Source organism: Aspergillus sclerotioniger (genome assembly GCF_003184525.1).
Source record: "Aspergillus sclerotioniger CBS 115572 chromosome Unknown BO94scaffold_12, whole genome shotgun sequence".
NCBI classification, from domain to species: domain Eukaryota; kingdom Fungi; phylum Ascomycota; class Eurotiomycetes; order Eurotiales; family Aspergillaceae; genus Aspergillus; species Aspergillus sclerotioniger.
Genome location: NW_020291002.1, coordinates 583,159 through 604,869, shown reverse-complemented (window position 1 = coordinate 604,869; position 21,711 = coordinate 583,159). Strand labels below are relative to the sequence as shown.

Genomic DNA, 21,711 nt, shown 5'->3' with positions numbered 1-21,711 from the left:
CACGAGGAGGAGGGTGGATTATTGCGGGGGATGGGAGTGAGAGAGTCTGCCTTGATGAGGGAGCAAATTCAGGAGAGAATTCAACAGGCTGGCTGACAGATCTCGATGAAACAGAGTGGTTACCCAGTAAATGCTCCTTAGTCACTGACAGGGTGGTTGAAAGTAATCAGCCAGCACGAAAGATGATGGCCTGGGGAAGGAATCCGTGCTGGAATGATTGAGGTGAGATAACGCCCGCTCGGGCGCTGAGAGATGTCACCCTGGATTCCTGTAGCACTGCACAATTCTCCGACAATTCGACCGGGCTGAAATAGAAGTCTTGCCCGGGCGCACTCACTCCAATGGCATCCTGATGCTGTTGCTACCCGTGCAATTGGAAATCCTAGATGCAGTGAATGCATGCAGTAGATGATGGAGAGGGAGGAGGTGATGAGGGTGAGGCTGTTGTGGATGGATCCCAGCGGTATCATACGGTACGGTATGGTTCGAGACGAGGGGGGCGCCTTCCTTCCCCAGTGGCAGCTGGCCTCGGAGTAAGCCAGCCGTTGGCTGCCACCTCCGAGCCCATCGCTTGTACGCCCGATTCTTTCCTTCCGGGTTGCCTAACACGAGCGAGTCCTGTGAGATACTTTGCAACTATGCCCATGGGAGAGAGGTAAGTGATGTAACACCCCTCTCCCTCCCCCCAGCCTCCTTGGGTGTAAATGACAAGCCATGGGCCCGATGATCCCCTTCACTTCCGCTGCTGACAAACGATTTACCCGCCGGCTCGCGGTGGATCTCCAGCAGTCCTTTGTTTGGCGGTCAACTCCACCGTCGGCTGTCTAGGGCCGAGTACCTGAGCGGTCCATGGCACCAAGGAATGGCCCCAATCAACCGGCGGGTTCAGCCACGCCGCTAAGCCGCCCACAGCCTTGTCGCTTGCTTTCTTTGTCGTCCTGCGGCTGAATGTCGTATCGTCGATCCCCCGTCCCGTACCGTACGAACCGTGACCGTCCGCGACCTTCGCGCCCAGCCAACTTGCCAACTGCAAAAACGACATACTCATCTACAAAGATCCCCAGGGAAAACGTCTTTATGCATTCAGCTTGCGTGCTATCCAATGGGACGGGCGATACAGAGGCAGCAGCATGCTGTCCGGGTCTTGGATATACCCACATAACGGCCTTTCGTGCGCGGGTTGGCGCTTTTCGATCGCAAAGCCCATTCGCTGCACGAGGCAAAACACTTCTGCCTCCGTCAGCTCCACATTCCCAGGCTCACCAATCCCTTGATCGTGTCCCTCGTCGTTCCCGCCGTGACTGCGGTTGCTCCCGTCCTCGAAATGCCACAATAACGGTCCGACGTTGATCCAGATGCCGTTGGGTTTGAGGCAGTGGCGGATGGCCTCGATATATCGAATGAGATTCGGCGCGGTGTCGATGAAGAATACGGTTGCCACCGCGTCAAACACCCCCTTGTTGCTCGGATTGCTGTAGAGCACCGTAAAGTCGGCGGCAGACATACTCATCCTGCCGAACGGCGCCGCGTTCGTTTGGGCCTCCATCATGGCCGTACCCGGATGCGCGTCCGGGATCATGACCTTCTGCAGCTGTTGCTCCCTGGATAAGAGATTGGAGAAATGAAGGGCGAATGGGTACAGCGCATGCTGTTGGGGACCAAGCGTGTGGTTCAGGATCCAGCTGCTGGCCAGCAATTGATGATAGGAAATCTCGTTCCCTTCAGCAGCAAAGCCTGCCTTGCAGACTTCGAACACCAACCTGCCCAAGCCAGCGCCAGGCACAAGCACCCTCACTTCTTCTCCCGACCCAGCCCGCTGACCGAACTCGTCGCGCAAGTCACGAAGGACAGGGTCATAGCACGCTTCACGCTCTGCTTTGCCCTCAGCGCTCCAGTCCCGGTAGAACTGTCTCAGGGTCGAGTGCGCCTTGTTGACATCGGATGAGTTTGCCGCGCCGTGCCAGTTTTGACGCGGATCCTCGGGGTCAGGGTTTGCAACCAGCCCGAACGACGAGAGGCCTGTGGCCAGAATCGCATCGGCGATCTCGGCGTTCACATCGATGGCATCGTCCACCCGGTTGAAGTTATCCAGGATGGAGAAGGGCGGCTCAGCCAGCATCTGCCAGTGCGCGGACGGAAGCGCATAGAAAGCCTGGCGTCGACGGTGCGTTGTATTCATGTGAGCTGTTCTCCGGTATTGCCTAGCCAGGTCAGCGGAAGATCCTCGGTCGCCACGTAGCCCGACATCAAAGCGTCATCGGGATGGCCATAGGCATGACCCTCGGTAGATGTAGCGTCGTCTCACATACAAAACGAGCGACAAGACGGAGTGGGCTATCCTGCACTTTACACGCACCTGAAGGAGTCAAATGCAGCAAAGAGCACTCGCCGCTCGTCATTGTCAGCCAATGGGTCGAAATCGCCGGACCAGCTGCGGATTTCATCCGGCTCGTCGTGCTGCTCGGATGTCATCTTGGTACTAGTCCTACGCAGTTAGTACCAAAGATGGATGCTCCCGGAATTGATACCAACCCAAAGTTCTATCCAAAGGCCACGGGGGTGGAGGACGCGACTGTGCTTGAACTCGTAGAAACTCGGCGTGCCGTTGAAAGAAAGAATGGAGGAGGAGGAGGAGGTGGTGGTGGTGGTGTGTAGTGGGGACCCGCCCAATTGCAGGTTGGCGGGGAAGCATCCAGAAGCGGTGATGGACCTCGCATCCACGCGACAGTCAATTGATTTCATTCCACCATCAACATCCTGCAGATACTCTCCCCAAACACCAATACTACGACACCCCACTATCTCTACAGAATACATACATACACAACCAACAATGGCAGAAACAGCAGCACCAGCATTACCGATCGAAATTTCTCTCCCCCTCCCCAAAGCCCTGCACACAACCGCGCACATCCACCTTTCCTTCCTCGACACCTGCGCCATGGTCTTCCTGGCCACCTCCACGCCCGGTGACTCCGCAGGCAGCGTCAAGCCCATGGGAAGTTTTATCTATGCCATGCCAGATGTAAGTTCCTCCAATTCCTTTCTGTCCTTTCATATCTTTTCTTTTTCCTCCTCCCTCCTTTTCTTTTCCCCCACTATTCCCTTAAATATAAATAAATATATCTGGTATGTTTATATGTATACCCATCCACGGAGATCAAATTGACCTCTCCATTCAACCACCAAGCATATACAATTAACTCGTCTTACTTTACCTTGTCCACCCCCCATGGATCAAAGGCCATATACTACACAATAGTTCTTCACCATCCCACCACTCATCCACTCCTCCCCCTCCCTTCTCCTCAATCCACAAGAAAACCATACACTTACAAACAAAGCAGAGAACCAACCCCACCGCCACAATCTCCACAACCATCTACTTCTCCCCCTCAAGCGTGGAATACACAACCCGGGTAGCCAAGATCCTCGCCCGACGCATGAAAGTCCCCGTTTACGTGGGATGTAGCATCGACCCCGTGGGTTTGGGGTTGCTTGTGGAAGAGGAAATGGAGGGGGTCAGGGGGATCGTGGACGTTGTTATGCGGAAGTGGGAGAGTAGGAAGGAGTAAAGCCAATTAATACTGTTCAGAGTAGTATCGTATCCTGCTTTTCTTTTTTCTTTTTCTTTTTCTTTTTCTTTTTCTTTTTCTTTTTCCTCGTGATGTTGGTGATGTTGAACTATTGAGTGAGTGAATGAAGATCCATCGACATTGGGAATCTGAATGGATACAGGGATTAGGGTGTAGAGAGTGAACGGTGGGGATTGAAAGGTAGGAAGGGAGAGGGAGGGAGGGAGAGAGGGAGAGTGAGTGTGAGTGTGTGTGTGAAGGGTATTAAATGAAGGGGAAGGGTGATAGTAGGGATCGGGATTTGCATAGGGATTGTAGTCAATGGCATTGATGCCTGGTTGGTTCTTTTCAGAATTGCGGCTAGCATCTAGTAGCTTGTATAATGGAGAAGATTAATATTAATCTTGATTCTCCGGTGATGGAGAGAATATTATTAAAGGGGACTAGTCACTCCATAGAGCAGCATAGACTCGGACGTATATGGTACAGATGATCAAATTGAAATTGGTGCTCTATACTATATTTTGCTATAGTACCTCCTACCTATAGGTATAGTATAGTATAGTGTCTCTAGTAAAACCGGTCGATCAGGTGATCCGACGCATCACATCGGAGATTCCGATGGCCCCTCCGAACGGACGCCATGTGGGCACCGGCGCCCATGATAAGAGACACACGGAATACGAACCGCAAATGATCCCTTCCCTCCATGACGAATTCTCGCCTCTGTGTGGCCAGTCAGCGGAATGGACAGCTCCGGGCCCATCCTGGTAGCCGGACACGTCCGCATCCTTCCGTTCCGGTCAGCTCGCTCAGCCCTTTCGGAAGATAGATGAAACGCAACGGCCCTGCTCCGGACGGCTATCGGAATCAGCCCCGAGCCCTCGCGGCTAACTAAGCATTGGCGTGGAGCTGGCGCTCTGACTTACCTTTGTAGGTCATTTAGACGTCCTTAGTCTCCCTGTGGTTATTATCGTCGCCGTTAGCTTGGCAAATAGTATCTTGTCACTGGTGGCAGCTGCCAGCAGGATGGGTGGTAGATATGTCTAAGTAATTCCTGTTCCTGCAACTACCCTGGTTCGTTTGTCAACGCCATCCCCAAAGAGAAGCACGACACCTCGCCTACCACATACAAGCCATTAGTCTCGTATAAACCGTTGGGACATCAGGGTGGGTATGGTGTGCATATCTGGCATGCGTCAATTCGCTTGGGGCTCTGGATGAGCAGGTATACTCATTTGCATAATGCATGACTGTGTCCCAGAATTCACGGCAGATCAGTCTAATGACACCTGTTCAGTATTTTCGAATGATTCCATTTGCTTGGTCTAGGAATTCCAGGATAAGAGCAAAGGAGCGTGATGGCATTCCTCAGCAATTTTCGTGCGGCTTTTGCCTTCGTGCCTCCATCGGAGCTCTTTCGGTGCTTCTCCGTTTAATTGCGCTGGGCCCATCCACTTGGGACATACGAATCAGAAACGCCGCAGTTTCTCGAGCGATATGCTAAGGAACAGCCAATTCTCGAAGCGTGTCTCAGAAGCCCTGGCAGCTAGCGCATTGCTCTAGATAGGGCATGAACATACTCGCTTAGATAGGGGCTGGCGGCATGTCTAGATCCGAGACAGATGCGGCGTTCTCATACAGAACAATAACGCTGCCCGTGAACCAATATATGCCGGAGATTGCAACAAGGCGTTGTGATCAAGTGGCGCCGCTGGAATCCTCGAAGGAGTCTGTCACTAAAGTGCTCGTAAGCTTTTGCTGAATAGTCTAAAGAAGGACCGCTCCGTCTGGAAAGTACCTCTGGCTGATGAGTTTGGAGTAGCTGCAATACCATTAGAAAACCTCGACCTAATATCGCACTCCATGCGCAACCTGATGTAGCCCCGGTGGTGCCAAGTGGGTTGGCTGTTGCCGAAGAGCCCTCGCATGCGGCAGGAGATGGCTCCTGCACATGGGCACAGCCGGGCACGGTTGGATAAGACGGTATGACCTCACGGGCTGGATTATTGGTAGATAGTAGGAAAACTCTGCGGTGCGGGCAAATTACGACGACAGGGGATAATCCGACCATGAGGCCGGCCATTAATATCGTGCTGCATGGAGGTCAATGCATGGCCCACGTGGACCGTCGAGCTCGAAGCCATCCATCATTGGGCCGACCGAGCTGGCGCCGAGGGCCGAAGGAGGGGAATAATAGCACGGGAAGAGCCAAACCATTCAGCGATCGGGAATCGATGAAACAGGCGGCAAACAGACCCTGGTTGTGCCCTTAACCCCCTGGTGCCCTGGCCATGTCGGGTGTCTGGATTTTCGTGGCCTGGGCTAGGTTGGGGGTCATTATTGGGTGGATAAAGAGAGAAGGTTACTTAGTTCGTTCCGGTTGACGGAACTCACCGAATGGCGGCAGTCTTCCGTGGATGGCTCCGCTCTGGCCTGACTGTGCAGTCACTAGTGACTAGGATCATAGAATGAAGCTATGAGCCCACCTTCTCTTGCTTCATGACTCGGGATGAGTCCGGCTATGATTGATTTATTGGAGAAGTAATATAGGGCCAGACGGGCCAGACGGGCCAGACTGGTCAGCCCAACGAGCCAAGCCACTTGTCGTGGTACCCGCGAGTAGTAGATAGGTAGGTAGTAGCAAGATGGTTAGTGAAATCCGAAATGTTGAGTAAGGGACGCTACCTATACAGGATGGGGTGCAGCGGCCGACTGTCACGGGAAGGGCCACATGGGGGGCCGGACCCTGGATACTGACTAGTAGGTAGTCACTTCTTCTTCTTCTTCTTCTTCTTCCTCTCTCCTCTCCAACACCTCCAAGAAAAGAATACTAATAACATCCACCCGGCCATACTCGAAGGGGATGCTTTCCCGCCCGGCTGCCGGAACGCGGTCGACGAAAAATGTCAGTGGCTGCTAACTTTAGCCAGCAGACAGACGACTGGCTGACAGGTGCGGAAGCAAAACGGCTAGCTAGAGTTCGAGTGTTCGAGAGGGGCCACCCTGGAACGCGATCCGACTATCGTTCTGGCCCCAACCACCACTGGTCAGACTGGTCAGTAGGTCTTTCCCAATGGATCATAATCCTCCGTCCGTCATACGTACTACTACCTATTACTACTACTGTACCGGTAGGATCTCATGGAACTTCCCCTCTCGTTATCGAATTTAATTTTTTTTTTTTTTTATTTTTTCCCTTGGGTGTTCCCCTTCCGGATCATTCCCCCATGCCCGGGGTCTAACCGTATCGTCGCATCGTTGAGATCTCGGTTAGAACATCCGGCCATGGTACGTTACATGGGACCTTAACTTGCCCTAAGTCCTAAAGGACATGGATATGCAGTCTGCCGGTCACTAGATACTCACTAGCCCTGCCAATTTCAAGTCTCGACTCCCCATACAGTTCAGATGAGATAATTTCGGTGGATATTACCTCCTCGGAGACGCGTCCAACAGGCATCCCGCCTCCACTGGTGGACGATATCAGCAAACTGATCAGGCATCTGAGCACAGTGCGGGTGCGGGTGCGGGGACCCATTATTATTCCACCAGCATCTCGACACGAGCCTAGATGCCCAGTTGGAGTTGTCCAGGTTCCTGAGCCGAGCATCCAGCCAACCTAACGCACCATCATGCAACAAACCCGCAGGGGTCAAAGACCAATCCTTCCGTGTCGGTCGTGACTCGCGACATCTGACTGCGACTGAGTCCTACTGGGCTGTGCAGCTCGCCGTGCAAGAGAGATGGGTCATTGGGTCTTCCCAACTGGACGCCTATCTGACCTTGATCCGGAAGGTGAGCGAGGAAAAATAGGAATGGATCACGAAGCTGAAAGGGGGGGTTAGTCCGGGCTGGCCAACGGCTAGAGGACAGGGGGGAATGCGTAACCTGCGCCGGACGACGACACCGCCCAACGACTAAGGCGTCCGGATGTTGTCCGTCTGTGCGATCCCCCCGTTCATATTGGCTGGGGATATCATTTCCGTGGTGGGCAGGGCAGCATGAAGAGGAGCAGCATGCAGCAGGATCCATGATGCGGCTAGAGCTCGTGCCTCCGCCTGCCTTTCCTGCGCAGGCACGCGGCGGCCATAGTCGGCCCTCGGTCGAGGGTCATGGACTGCCCATGGGATGGAGAAGGCTCTTGTGCTCCCTGTATGTAAGTACTAGGATGTAGGTACCAGGTAGACGCATTATTCTTATTCTTGTCGCCGGAACAAGGGAGCCGAACGTAAGTAGGTGCCTAACCCAACATCTGCGTCAGTCAGCTAGCCACTCAGCAGACTATGATCCCATTCTGCCGCATCAGGGCTGTCATCCGACAGCCTGCCTGTCTGCCTGTCTGCTTGCTGATTATCAGTGCGACAAGCAATGGACCCTGTTCCCACCCTTTCCCCTTCCGTTAAATTTGGGATCGACACGGCCATAAGCAGCCCGGCTTTGATGCCGCGCCGAGACGCAGATACTACTGGGATAGGGATGCCAAGGTGGACTACTCGAGGATAGTCTCTCGCCCGAGTCGACGGCTGTTCTGCTGGGCAATAGGAACGGGGGCCAGATCATTGGTCCAAGACCGGGCCGGGCTAAGCTACTAACTAGTAAGCGGTCGCCAGGCTGACGGGGTTGGGACTTGGGAGGGGATGGATGGAGTTGATACGGTGGCCACACAAGCCTCAAAAGCAGCCAGAAGGAATTGCGTAGGAAAGGGCGCCAAGCGAAAATTCTGACGACCACACGACAAGAAGACTAAGCCCCATTCAGCAGGAGGAGTCCAGCCCATGGCTGGCAAAGCCCGAGAAATGCCAGTCATCAGTCGTCAGTCATCCTGTTCCAGGGACAATAAAGATGGGGCGGAGATTTTTCGCCGGGCGGATTTCTCCGTGTTTCGTCCGAAGCTGGGGCTGGCGTCACTCGTCCGACTCTCCTCGCCATCCAAGTAAGATCTAAGTAACATAGTAGTACGTAGATAGATCGTTACCTCAAGCCACAGTGAACCAACCAACCGCCCTCGTCAGCAACCGAGAATAATAATAATAGTAATAATAGTAATGATTGTTGTTGTCACTGTTGTGTTGATATTATTCACCATCGCGTAATACGCAGGATTTGCGGTGGAACTGACCACGGTTGCTGCCTCGTGCACCCATGTGGCTCGTCCAATGGGCTCAGTCCGGAGGCGGGATTCCGAGTTGATCGTCAGAAACGATGCTGAAGATGTGGTGTCGCCCTTGCACATTCTTTCGCTGGGAGGCACGAAGATAGGTTGCACGCGGCCTTCGGGGTGGCGTACCGTTTACTGTCCGACAGCCATTCTATTGGGGATGATCGGGATTATTATTATCGAAGTGTGCTATGCGGCTGGATGGCAGGGCGTCTCTGAGACAGCGCTTCAGGAGATTGCAAGATCAGGGGAATGGAATGGCACAGACTCCATCCTTCATCGGTGAAGAGAATAAGAATAGCAATAGCGATCCTCCTGGGCCTCCAATGATCAAGCAGCCCGGTGGCCCATCGTCCGGCGGTGGTTAAGGTAAAGCGGTTTTGACTTTCCATGTTCCCGTCAACCGCCAGTCATCAAGCCGTCACTGCTGGGAACCCAATCTACCCCCAAACCACTCGGCTTCGACCACCAACCCCCATCCATGGATTGGCACACTTGCTGCCGTACACCACAGGAGTTGCCGTGATGATCATCAGCGAACCACGGCCTCCCAGCCTGCACTCGCTGAGCAGCCAAGCCCACCCGCCAGGCCTGCCAGACAACCGGATCCATGTAGGTTGGTCGCTTACTAGTAAGCTGGAACCTCCTCAGCTGCAGGTCAGAATTTAAGCACGGAGTTGCTCTCCGTACGGGCGATGTCAGAACCATACTTAGATTCCATCATGGCCGAGCCTAGGTACCCTTCCGAGACCGTTCTCCGTCCCAACTTCTGGAGCTCAGCCATTCCGCCCTTTACCTTGGTGGGACCGTGGACCGTGGATTAAGAAAAAAAAATATGATTAAAAATAGTAGAGAAAAAGGATGACGGCCACGTCGTGATCTCTGGGAGGAGCCGTAGCCGGTACAGGACACTGCCACTGCCGATCTCGGGATACTGCCAACCTAACTAGAGGTCTGATCCTCTACTAAGAACTGCCAGTTCAACAGCCGGTGGGCGATTGCAAAAGAAAACCCAAGCAATCAATCAAGATGAGAACCGATTCAGGCGCGCGAAACGGCGAGCCCAACACGGGAGCTTGTACAGTAGTGCAGCAGAAGCGACGACGGGCCGTTACGACATCGGCCGGCCAGCTGGGGATGATACTCCTTGGTAGGGACGGACTAGGTGTTTAGAAACTAGGGAGACGTTCGTCAACAAACTGCGGTGGGATTCAATCATCAGTCAACAATCCGACTGGGCGCAGGAAATCAATTTAGAGTATAAACGATCAAACAAAGAACCCGCCAGATGGAGTTTTCCGTAGGGCCCTGTTAATTTAACGGAAACATCGCATCGAGCATATTAATAGGAGAATCAACATTTTTAGCAGTGGTCCACTGGGGCAGGTCCCATCTTCATCGTCATCGTCATCCCGCTCGTGTTGCCCCTCCACGACTAATTGGGAGGAAGGTTAGGTGGAAAATAAGGAATTAAAAAAAATTAAGAAAAATTAAGAAAAAGGAAAAGAAAAAAGAAAAAGAAAAAAGAAAAAGAAAAAAGGAAAAAGGAGAATGGAAAAGAGGAGAGGGGAATGAAAAAAAAGCAAAAAACAAAAAGAGAAAGGAAAAAAGGAAGGCCAACCCACCAGTCAATCAACGGAACCGGGGCAAAGGCTGTCGGCAACAGATTCCTAAGGATAGACTTCTGCAGTAAGCTCAGGTGCTAATCTCCGCCCTTCTCGATCCGATTTGAGTAGGTAGCTGGCGTCGTTTCAGCCATGTTTTTTCTGCTCTGTAACCGGGGTCAGCCGAGAGACTTTCGGAGTCGATTCCTGGGCATGGGAGGACCCTGGCGATGGAGCTTCTGGCACGCCATCCGAGCCCGGGTCGCATGCAAGTGTGGGCATTAATCTATTTGCGCCGGTTTTCCTCCCTCTGGTTGTGTTGGTTGGAAGGGAATAATGCTGGTATTCGGTAGTTGCTGTGGTTGATGTCTGTATATGAAGGATTGGTGGTCGTGAGGGGAAAATTCCCAGCAACGGAGAAAGAGTGAGAGAGAGAAAGCCATACATACATACAGTACGGAGGAGTAAGTAAGTAAGTAGTAAGTAGAGGGGCAATCAATAATAATAATCATAATCAATCAATCCGGAAACCCAAACTGAGAATATTAAAATGACTAAATAATAAATCTGAATATTAAACTAAAATAATAAATCAAAATAAATGAGAGAAACGAAACCAGAGGCTCCGGAGGGTTCATTGCAGTGATTATGCGTCCATCATCCGTAGTATGACTGCCAGCTTATCATCCCTTCCATGACTGAACTGCTTTTCTTCTATATTCACTTCGCTCCCCAGGCTTCTTCTTGCTTGCTCTTTCTCTCTCCTCTTCCTTTCTCCCTCTCTCTCTCCCTCTCTATTTGCCAGTCAACTCAACCACCACCACCCTCTCTGCATTAATTCTAATTTTCCTGCTGCAACCATCCCCCTAGCTTTCCCTCCCCTCTCTCACCACAACCCCCCCCATCTTCATCCATCCTCCATCAACCACCTTCTCCTTACCCTAGCTCTTGTTGGCTAGCTAGCTGTTACCCACGTTCCTTGCAGCCCCTGCACCGACCTCGGAATAGGTGTTCGACCTTGTATGGCTTCATCGGCGCCGACGACCTCCATCTGTCCGTTCCAAGTCCAGCTACACTACCGCATCTAGATGACCCCACGGTTCCCCATCGTCCCAATCTAACTTTCTGGTCTGGAACACCACACCACACCACGTCCACCATTTCTGTGGCTCGGATTATTGGCGCGATCGCACCAGCTATTCCATCCCCCTTCCCCATTTTCCATCTTTCGCCACTGCGGCCAGCTTCCCGAATCAATCCCATCCAATCCGCTCTTCCCCTCCCCGGCAGTTGATTGTTGGCGCTCGGGATTTCTACCATCTATCGGGGATCCAATTTCCCCCCCCCCCCCCCCCTTCCATCGTCATTGTCACAGCGCAGCTATCATCAGCACTAGTGCCCATTCGAGTTGCATACAATAGGAAGAAGCTGTCCCATCATTTCATCCGACGGGATTCTGCTTCTTCCTCGCTACGCCTTCATCCCATCGCCTCCATCGGACGAGCGGGCATCGTCTGGTCCGCGCTTGCTTCGACCTGCGCCCCCCAGGTTCCCCTTATGAGGTTGCATTGCGGGTGTCAACATGCAAGCGCATTACTATCACTCCTCGACTAACCCGAACCAACCGGGAGGGTCGTATGAGCTTCCTCCGGTGCACGCGGTAACCTCGCCCCCAGCGCCATTCCAACCGCATGGACCCGCGGCTCCTCTTCTTTCCGCTCCGCCGAGTCGACCCGATAGCGGGTTGCGCATGGCCCATCTACTTCAGCCGTTGGCACAACATATGCCCAATCCCCCGCCGCCGCAAGTAACGAACGTTCCCACCTACTCGCGTTCGTACGAGTCCAGCGGCTCCCCCGCAGAGGGCGTGTCTATGTTGCCCGATGCACCCTCGCTGAATGGCTCCGGGCTGCTTCAGCCCGTTGGCGGGGGTGGTGCGGCTGGTCCGCACGCCCACCACCAGGCACAGCAGCCCTTACAACAGAAGCGAGCGTATCGACAGCGAAGGAAAGACCCCAGTTGTGATGCCTGTCGGGAACGCAAAGTCAAGGTACGTTACGCGGCGTCTGATGTTACTCGGGTTGTCGCATTGACCCAGGTTGGCTCATTTCGTTTAGTGTGACGCTTCCGAGTCCTCCAGTTGCACAGAGTGCACCAACCGCAAGGTTCGCTGTCAGTTTACCAAGGAGACTAACAGACGCATGTCTTCAATCAAGTTCGTGCCGTGGCCGTTCTATCCGTGGGAGTCTTACCATTCTAATGTGCCAGCAGACAAGTACAGGACCTTGAGAAGCAACTGCTATCAACCAAACAACAACTCCATCAACTTCGGTCGGGGATGCTACGATCCGACAATCTGATGGACTTGGACATTGACGGCGCGGGGCAACCTCAACTGAAACTTCCGGACGTCGGATATCGTCCCCCGCGCCGGCCACAAGCGCCGGTGATGCAGGATCTGACCGAGGCTCGTGCCAATCTGCGGAAATACGGGAGGGGCATCCTGAGGGTGCCCCCTCCATACCGACAGCAAGGGCCTAAGTCCTTGTTGTCCACCGACCCTCCCCCACTGCCCCCGAAGGAGGTGGCCAATCGCTTGCTGGCACAGTACTACAGCTGCATCCACTCCGTCCTTCCAGTGATCCATTGGCCCACCTTTGTGAATGAATACGAGAACGTCTACCAGGCCGGGACGCTCCTAGGAGTTTCCCGGGAATGGGCAGCAGTACTGTTTGGAGTCTTCGCCTGTGGGTGTCTACACACTCTGGAGGCGAATCGGGAACAAGAAGGCAAAGAATTCGTGAAAGTCAGTTGCGGGGTGATCGACGTATGGCAGGACAACTTCACCTTGGACCAGGCACGGGCGGCGCTGCTGGCCAGCATCTTCCTGTATGAAGTGAATTCGCAATCGGCTAGCTGGGTATGGATTGGATCTGCGATAAGAGTTGCGCAGGAGATCGGGCTGCACCTGGAGTCGGGGCCCTGGTCCCCTCTTGAGGGTGAGATTCGAAAGCGGTTGTGGTGGGGGATGTACACTTGGGACAGGTAGGAGTTACCAGACGTGGCCAATTGCTGGGCGTGTAGCTTACTGGACTTGCAGGCTTCTCGCCTTGGAGATGGGAAAACCAGTTCTCATCAATGATCAAGACTGCGATGTGGATCTCCCCTGTCCCATCGATGAGCAGTACCTCTCGGATGGCAATTTTGTGCCGGAAAGCCCGCAAACGTCGCCGTTACTTGCCACCATCCACGTCGTTCGATCCATCGGTCAGCTATCGCGAACCTTGAGAAGTTCCACGATTAGCCAGGGTACCCTAGAAACGTTCGAACGACACTTGAACACCTGCCTCGCGACCTTCCCTCCCCAGTACCACCCCAAAGCCGACCAGTTCCTTGATCCCCGCACGCTCGCCCCGATCCTCTACCTCCAGAATGCTCGACTTATCCTGCATCGCCATAATATTTCCCCGTTCTGTGCGCCCGAAACTCGATCGTCAGCATTGGACTATTGTGTCTCTACCGCCCAGGATACGGCACGTCTACTCTCGCGCTGTATGCGCCCACCGTCCAGCCCTGGCCATGGTTTTGTGACTACGGCCGGCGATGACTGGAGGCCACTGCTGGCCTCCTCCGCCAGTACTATGCTGTGCGCCCACCTCTGGCGCAGCATACTGTTACTCCTGTTCCGTCAGGAATATGCTGCCGCTCTCATCTGTGTTCAAGCAAGTGCTGCCATTGGTGATTCACGCGCGGTGAATGCTGCCTGCGGGCGCTACCTCGCATTCTTCCTAAAAGCGGTGTTGGACCGGCTGCGGCGCAACGAGTTGACGGTGTTGGAGCGGGACGAAGAGTTGATGGCATATGTGTCGGGCGACATGCAAGGCACCGCTGAGGCTGGCTGGATATGGCAAGGGAGTGAAACCGGCTCCCAGTTGGAGACGATGTCGCCCAAAATCAACAGCCCCGTCGCGTACTCTCATACCGAGAGCAATGACCGACCCAGCGGTGGGTCGGAAAGCTGGGACGGCTGGAGCTGGGTGGAGCAGACGGTGCAGTATCTCAGCGAGAGAACTCAGCAGCAGCAGGAGCTCCAGCATCGTACAAAGCCCCTGGAATCGATGTACCTTGGCCCGGAAACAGCCAACACGAGCTCCGATGCGACAACGCCCCAGTCAAGCTCGTCTCATTCGCGCATGACCATTGCAAGCATAATCTAAGCTGGCTTTGCAATGACGACATTTCCTACCATGGCGGATGCGACACCCGCCTTATTTTGATTGATAGGGGACTATGTGAAACACGGCCGAAGCTTAAGCATTCAAGTCGCCCTACCCGCCTAGGGCGCGAGACCGTTCCCCTACCGGGGCAATCAGTTGTACTATTTCTACTTGTATTATCGTCGAGGCGATTCTGTGGCGGCCCCACAGGCATGTGAGATGAGATCATGGATTACGAATCAGCTGCGATGTTTTAATTTCCGTAGATAGTGTTGGAATCTTGTATACAGTACAAGCATGTATAGCCGGAAGCTAGACACTGAACTTGATCCTTTGGCATATGAGCATAGCATTACCACGGATACATTATATCACATTGGGTCATTAGATAAATGAACATAACACAAAAGGTTTAGACTTAAGTCTCCAAGTTAATGCTCCGTCCGAAACGAGCATACAGGGCGACCTTTAACTGCTGCAGTTCATCGCGCAAGTCACTCAGCTTCTCCTCCAACTTGCCCACCTCGACATCGACTTGCTCCGTTGCCGTTGAGAGCAGCGACTGGGCCTCTTCAAGGGGAAGCTGGAAGAAGGCATCCCCGATTTTGTACCTGTCCTGGTTAGCAATTTCCAATCCAGAATCCATCCATCCATCTCTGTACAACGAAGGAATGGATGGGCGCGTCTAGGGGATACTCACGGCACCAGCTCATCCTCATCGGCCAATTCCAGCTCCGTGGAGATTTCTTCCAGATCTTCTTTATCTTTCTGTGGGGTGATTCTTAGCACGTGCATTTTCCATCGACAATGACTAGCTTTACAAAAAAAAAAAAAAAAAAAAAAAAAAAAAGTACGGATGGGGGGATGGGGGGATGGGGATAAACATACCAACTTCAACTTCAACTGCTCCTCCAGCATCGTCTCACGCTGGTGCAGTCGACTAAAGCGGTTGATCTTTTCTTGGTCCTCGCGACGGACTTCGTTGTCCTCGCTGCCCGTGAGGGCTTCATCTTCTTTCGAGAGCTGAGGGGTTTTGTGTCAGTAGGTACTATATTGGTAAACTGAGAAAATCGGGGAGGGTTATTGTACGAACCATACGAGTTTGCATCATCTTGGCGGGGGGGTGTGGTGGGGGTTGTTGATGTTGCTGGGGGCTCTGGGCTCTGGTGTTGAATGATTGATTATTGTTCGGTGGAGGGGAGCCGATGAGTGTGATGCCTGAGGCTGGAGATTTCCGGATTGGGGTGAGAGGGGTGGTCTGTGCGGGGAGGTGGTGGGTGCCTGAGGTTGCATATTGGTGATGGGTACGAGGTTTTGCATGAGGAACGCTTTTGGTGGGTATCATGTAGTGGAGTTCTACTAAGGGTGTGTATAGTATCCAAGGCTATGGGTCAAAGTCTAGATAGTATGGTGGGTGATGCCTTTAGAGTTGGATTGGCTTCGAAATAATGTCACTGGAGGCTACCGGGTATACATCTGTAGTAGGACTACGCTGTCCTCGCGGAAGATTTCGAATATGGACAACCACCAGCTGGGCGTGTGACATCATCCCCGTCAGCTGCTCTCCGCATTGCCGATCACGTTCAGCCCCTGCCACGAGAGACACTCGATCGCCATTCCATCCATCGTCATCGGTGTTTACTGAAGCGGTCGGTGGTGGTTGATGCTCGCGTCGGAGAAACCCAGCTTGCCGGCCACCGCATCGCCGACATCCGCTTCGGGACAGGCCCATCCACCTTGGCTTCTCCATCTTCATCTCGGGGCTTCCTCGCGCCTCCACGCAATCATATAGAACACCTCTCGACACCCCCGGGTCTCGAGTCTACGACGCTTCCTTGGCTGGTTGTTTAACCCTCGAATCTACCGCCTCCACTGTCGAGCTGAGCTCCGGTCATCATCCATCTACTTCACCGCTCCGACCGATCCAGTTCCTCTCTTTCAACGACACACAGCTTAACCGCCACCATGCGAATACCCTCTAGCCTCTCGACCCTCCTCTTCTCCTCCGCCCTTCTCCCCAGCCTCGCCTCCGCCTCCGGATTCGACTGCAAACACATCAACGTCGACTCCTTCAAATATGACCTCAGCTCCCTCGGCGGCGTGCACACTCTCTACCACGTCGACGAGACAGAAGAATACACCGTCAACACGACCTACGTGCTCAACATCTGCAACATTCTCAAGGGCGCCGCTCACCGCGGACATCTGAAATGCCCGACGTCCAAGAACAGTACGTCTTTTACCTCTCAAACCCTCAATCAAACCTCCTCACTAACCAAACCTTCCCAAACCAGTCTGCGGCTTCCAATACAAAACCGCCCTCGACAGCCACAAAGAAGAGAGCATGGTATTTCCCATCGTCGGCCTAGACCATCTAGGCCACGGCTCCAAGGACCCCGAAATCACTCGGTTGAAGAAACTCGATTCCGCACAGGAGGGTCTCCTCGTCAAACTCTCCGGCGGCGAGTACTATGACGAAGAGCAACAGAAGAAGAAGGACGCGGGCGCCGTCATCGAGTTCCAGTGCGATCCCGACCGGTCGGGATTGGAGGGTCTGCAAACCACCGAGGACACGGAAGCGGAGGAACGCCGCCGTCGTCGCGCGGACGAGAACAACGATAACAACAACGAAGGCAATGGCACGATTCCGCTGGGCGACCGCAGTCTTCAATTCACGAGTTTCGGGCCCGCGGACGACGATTCCTATGTGCTCAAGCTGAATTGGAGAACGCGGTACGCGTGCGATAATTATAAGGATGAGCCGGATCAGCAGACGGGTGATGGGTCGAGTCATTGGGGATTCTTCACATGGTTGATTATTATGTATGTTCTTCCCTTCCCCCACCCCTTTTTATCGTTAAATTCCATTGGAGTTTACTCCCTACTCGTTCGAACACCAAACTAACACAGCCCTCATAAACAGCCTCTTCCCCTGCATCGCCGCCTACCTCATCTTCGGCTCCTGGCTCAACTACAACCGCTACGGCGCCCGGGGATGGGATCTTCTCCCGCACGGCGACACCATCCGCGACATTCCCTACCTCTTCCAGGACTGGTTGCGTCGAGTAGTAAACACACTCCAAGGAACGGGGACAAGAGGGGGATATAGTGCCGTTTAGGATTATTCTAGAAGGCTTTTTTTTTTCCTTCGCTGTGGTTTTACGGTCGATTTGGGTTGGGTTAAGTCGTGGCTATCAATGAGTGTTGATGATTCTTCGCTTGAGAAGACTAGTATGTATACCGTTCTATCAATAAGATTGAGTTGTTTTGGGTACTTTTTTTTTTCTTTCTTTTTTTCCTATCTATCTTATGTCTGTACTGTAGAGCTTTTGTTAGTTTAGGTGTTGAAATATAGACATGGATATGGAATTGTATACCTCACACTAGCAAGGAAACAATACCATTTAACTAACTAACTACAATAATCAACTCAAGCCAAGAACCATCCTGTATACCATATAATCATTAACCATAGACTAATAGAATACTTAATAGAGTAATACTTTGAGAAAATCAGGTATCTGCTCTGCATTCCCAATCCTGTAAAGTAATACTATTCCCGGCGCACCTAAACCATGTGATAGTGTGAACAATGCCATTTTCTGATATGGAAGGGGGAGAGATATGTTTGTTGATTAGATTAGTCGATCGATCAGTACTAGATAAATCTCGATAGGCGTAATTTAGTAGCCCGGCTGCATTATCGTGTTGTGTGTTGTTTATCTGGATGGATAAATAGATGGATCTCTTCTCATATAGATTAATTGCATTGTGATTGCATTGTTATGTGCATTAATCATTCTGGACACGTAGTACATTAGAGTCATGTGCAATTTATGCAGATTTTGTGGTGTGTATTGTGTATATCACAATCGTAACGGGGAACCCAGTGAATAACTCACTACTCACTACTCAACCACGATGAGAACAGATACGATTACGACGGAAATAAGATAGAAGGTTTATTCCACCAAATAGATTGATCCATTCTCCCTGCCTTATGTAAATCAGTCAATCATCAATCAACAAAACGAATCATAAGAATAACGATCATCATCACATCAAATGGCGTCATCAAAGCTAAGGATTCACCATGCCTAGCATCGTTATCTGGCATACCAAACGAAGTTAAAAGAGTGGATAGCCCCTCTTTTCTGCTCCTGCATAGTTACTTAAATTCATCGTCGTTCCCTCTTCTTCCCACCTCGTTCTGTTCGGGTGGATGGCTCGGCTACACGCGCATGGCGAATTGCTTCAGATACAAGTAATCCGCCATGTTGGCGTCGACGGCTTTACGGATCAGAGCGGCACCTTCGGGTCCGTATTTCTTGAGCCAATCGGCGTCCCATTCTTGTTCGGTTTTGATGGCATGCGGCTGTGTGGGTGTTAGTCGATGACTGACTGGCTGTGTGCAGGGTATGACTGATGATGACTTACACGCTTTCTAGCAACCAGGCCCTTCGATTCGATCGCATCATTGTGAAAGCCTCGCCACTTCTCGAACGCATCCCGAGCGTGCTGGTGGTCTTCCTCGGTGTCCCAGTTCAACATGTCCGGGGTGTACTCGAGTCCCACGCTACGGCAGAACGCCTCGATCATAGGCGCCGGCTTCAGGAGCATATCGTCGGCATCGACCACACAGATCTCCGCCCCGGATTCGTGTCCGAACCCGTTCGTCACCGGCCGAAGCCGGTTATCAATATCGTCAGCGTCTCGCTCCTGTGTCGCAATATGCGGACCGATCTGGCGCACGCTACGCAGATAATCGAAGGTGCGGCGCAGCTCGTCATACCCGGCCTCGGAAAGGTCATAGTTGTGGAACCCAGTCACATCGCTGAGGGGCGGGATGGTGCAGCGGTAGTAGGAGGGAACACTGTGATGCGGATCACGGATGAGGAAGGCAAAATGGAACTGGGCGAGGATTTCGGTGGGCATCACGGTGGGATTGCCTGGCTCGGGCGCCGTGTCGTACGGGTATGGCTCCCGCTTGGAGGGTTTCACCTGTGCGAGGTTGTCCAGCGCAGCATGGCCATTGAGCCCATTTGTGGTCGCGCCGTTCAGCTGCTGGTGATGGTGGCCGTTGGCATGATGGGCGCCAACGACCGGTTGGGGAGTCGTCTCTCCAGTCGACTCGGTCCCCACGCCACGCTTGATCCTTCTCAGTGATGGCGCGATGCTGGCCGGCTTGCCGTCCGGAGGGAGAAGATAGTGCATGATGTCCTTCATGAAGATGCGCTTGCCCTGCGGTTGGTAAGTATCTTGCGACAACCAAGTAGAGGACAAATCAAGGGCTCGTAGGAGTAGGGCTGGTGAGATCCGACGCCGTCTTGCAGGTGATGGCGAGATACTACCTGGGGCAATCATAGAAGAAGACCCGCAACTCAACCGGGGGAAAGGGCATTTGGTGTCCTGCATATCCCGGAGGCTTCTACGGTGTAGCAAGGACCATTTGGCCCGGCTCAACTCCAGCCGGGCGCATTACGACAGACAGGGAGAAAACATGGTGTAGAACGGAGAAAGCAAAAAACGCGATCAAGAAGAAGGGTCGGACCTCAGAAGCTTCGCGCTCGACTCGATCCAGGACGGTTTTGAACGTCGACTGGCTAAAGCCGCTGTCCAGACGCGCCTGTTCATCGTCGGCGAATCTGGCCGAAAGCCGTTCGGGCCCGTAGTAGAAGGCATCGCCAAACGGCTCGTGGATACACTGGATGGTATCTCGACGAGTCATAAAGACCTGGGAGGTGTCAGCTGCTCTGCCCGACTCTCCGATCCCAGGGATGGATGCGATCATGCGTACTCGTTCAAATGCTGTGGAGCATGCCCGGGGATGGGTAGCCACGAAAATGGGTTTCTGTGACATCGTGCAAGATGTGATGGGGAGTACCAGATCTGGTGGGTGAAGCGAACTGAGCCTTTTCAGGTCCAAATTCGACGAAGCTGAACAGTGCACACTACTTATGACCAGGGAATTTCACCGCCAGCGTAGGGACTGAAGGGACTGTTGCCCCGAACAAGACAAACACGCAGAGGGCTGTGGGAGGAGTCTGTTATCGATGCAAAGATCGGCAAGAACGAGCCAGCACAGGCAGTCGTCGCGAATCCGGGCAGGATTGGGCGAGAAGATAGAGAGAGACAGACAGATCGACGAGGGAAGCCGATGGGAGGGGGACTTTTATAACCAGCCGGACTTTGGCAGCGGAGGGGGGGATACGGGGGAGACCTCCACGGGCAGCGCAGCCATCACGAATAGAAATGACTGATCGATCAGAGGCCTCGTTCCTCACTCCAGGGCCAATGCTATGTCCGGCAAAACAAAACAGGGAAGGTTGACCCGTGGATGGACCAGATAAGGCAGTCCTACGAGGAACGAGGGTCAGTAGTACAGCTGCATATCCACTACTGTCCAACGGTCCCAGGCTAGTCGAGGGGTTAAAACGTAATTGCTTTTCGGGGGCCCCTCTGCTATCCACAATGGTGGCCAGAATGCTGAATTAATCCCGCAGGAAGTGGTGGTGCCTGGCATTATTCAGAGCGATGTCGCATTTTTCACGGTCAACGCCGGCCGTTCTGATGTGTCATGACGTGGGTTGTCGGGAAGAGATTTCGGCTGGCGGCGATTCCAATTACGATCTACGCCTCTCTCCCCTCCCCCTTGATCAGATCTCTGGGCTATCTGGTCGGGACCGGCCCAGTAGGCTCGAGCGAGTTGCTTGACCATGGGCCAGAGGCTCCGGAAATACGACAGTCGGTGGTTCAACAAGGCTGACAATGCCGGGTGGTAGGAGGGGTTCCCACCGCTTGACGTCACGCTCGGGCCTGGAATGACCTGACCATGGGCTGCAAGCCCGCAATAGCCTGAGGAAATAATATCAAGGCGCAGATTGGATGGAGGGGCAGTGGCGGGGGGGGGGGGGGGGGGGGGAAGGGGAACAGGGGAGGAGAATTATCCGGAGCTGATGCATTCATAGGATGGTCTCATGCACATGGATGGATGCAGTGCTCACGATGTCTTGTCAGAAGCACAACCTTTGGCTACCACCTAGGATGTAAGAAAGTATCAGCAGAATATTCTCAGCAGGGGATGGCACTCGTAGATTGGGAATGGACCACCACCACCACCTGGAACTCTAATCCCGGCCAGACCAGATGGCTGC

General features: G+C 53.2%; 8 protein-coding genes across 8 annotated transcripts; 4 read left to right on the top strand and 4 right to left on the bottom strand.

Annotated features, from left to right (window-relative positions):
* Positions 1 to 772: 772 nt before the first annotated feature.
* Positions 773 to 2,632, bottom strand: BO94DRAFT_49974 (N2227-domain-containing protein). The gene is made up of 3 exons (XM_025609389.1): positions 2,533 to 2,632; positions 2,357 to 2,479; positions 773 to 2,201 (listed from the first exon to the last, which is right to left on the bottom strand). The coding sequence occupies exons 2-3, from the start codon at positions 2,470 to 2,472 to the stop codon at positions 1,076 to 1,078; spliced, it is 1,242 nt and encodes a 413-aa protein (XP_025468095.1). The 5' UTR covers positions 2,473 to 2,479; positions 2,533 to 2,632; the 3' UTR covers positions 773 to 1,075.
* BO94DRAFT_534635 (proteasome assembly chaperone 4 family protein) lies at positions 2,630 to 3,757 on the top strand. Its single transcript, XM_025611594.1, has 2 exons — positions 2,630 to 3,025; positions 3,348 to 3,757. The coding sequence occupies exons 1-2, from the start codon at positions 2,834 to 2,836 to the stop codon at positions 3,573 to 3,575; spliced, it is 420 nt and encodes a 139-aa protein (XP_025468094.1). The 5' UTR covers positions 2,630 to 2,833; the 3' UTR covers positions 3,576 to 3,757.
* A 4,803-nt stretch (positions 3,758 to 8,560) lies between these two features.
* Positions 8,561 to 9,079, top strand: BO94DRAFT_49816 (uncharacterized protein). Its single transcript, XM_025609342.1, has one exon. It carries the CDS (start codon positions 8,735 to 8,737, stop codon positions 9,020 to 9,022), a length of 288 nt encoding a protein of 95 aa, XP_025468093.1. The 5' UTR covers positions 8,561 to 8,734; the 3' UTR covers positions 9,023 to 9,079.
* Positions 9,080 to 10,352: 1,273 nt separating this feature from the next.
* On the bottom strand, positions 10,353 to 10,833 carry BO94DRAFT_49727 (uncharacterized protein). The gene has a single exon (XM_025609310.1). The coding sequence runs from the start codon at positions 10,785 to 10,787 to the stop codon at positions 10,488 to 10,490; it is 300 nt and encodes a 99-aa protein (XP_025468092.1). The 5' UTR covers positions 10,788 to 10,833; the 3' UTR covers positions 10,353 to 10,487.
* An 845-nt stretch (positions 10,834 to 11,678) lies between these two features.
* BO94DRAFT_491246 (transcription factor domain-containing protein) lies at positions 11,679 to 14,955 on the top strand. Its single transcript, XM_025609150.1, has 4 exons — positions 11,679 to 12,390; positions 12,458 to 12,555; positions 12,612 to 13,385; positions 13,441 to 14,955. The coding sequence occupies exons 1-4, from the start codon at positions 11,923 to 11,925 to the stop codon at positions 14,555 to 14,557; spliced, it is 2,457 nt and encodes an 818-aa protein (XP_025468091.1). The 5' UTR covers positions 11,679 to 11,922; the 3' UTR covers positions 14,558 to 14,955.
* On the bottom strand, positions 14,826 to 15,880 carry BO94DRAFT_534629 (tubulin-binding prefolding complex subunit GIM3; the record flags this gene model as incomplete). Its single annotated transcript, XM_025611593.1, has 4 exons — positions 14,826 to 15,168; positions 15,258 to 15,325; positions 15,446 to 15,580; positions 15,866 to 15,880. 4 exons carry the CDS (start codon positions 15,875 to 15,877, stop codon positions 14,976 to 14,978), a joined length of 408 nt encoding a protein of 135 aa, XP_025468090.1. The 3' UTR covers positions 14,826 to 14,975.
* A 281-nt stretch (positions 15,881 to 16,161) lies between these two features.
* Positions 16,162 to 17,824, top strand: BO94DRAFT_491244 (autophagy-related protein 27). The gene is made up of 3 exons (XM_025609149.1): positions 16,162 to 16,787; positions 16,852 to 17,380; positions 17,481 to 17,824. Exons 1-3 carry the CDS (start codon positions 16,523 to 16,525, stop codon positions 17,674 to 17,676), a joined length of 990 nt encoding a protein of 329 aa, XP_025468089.1. The 5' UTR covers positions 16,162 to 16,522; the 3' UTR covers positions 17,677 to 17,824.
* A 964-nt stretch (positions 17,825 to 18,788) lies between these two features.
* Positions 18,789 to 20,417, bottom strand: BO94DRAFT_556147 (uncharacterized protein; the record flags this gene model as incomplete). The annotated part of the gene is made up of 4 exons (XM_025613842.1): positions 18,789 to 18,932; positions 18,995 to 19,798; positions 20,109 to 20,291; positions 20,355 to 20,417. The coding sequence occupies 4 exons, from the start codon at positions 20,415 to 20,417 to the stop codon at positions 18,789 to 18,791; spliced, it is 1,194 nt and encodes a 397-aa protein (XP_025468088.1).
* Between the last annotated feature and the right edge of the window lie 1,294 nt (positions 20,418 to 21,711).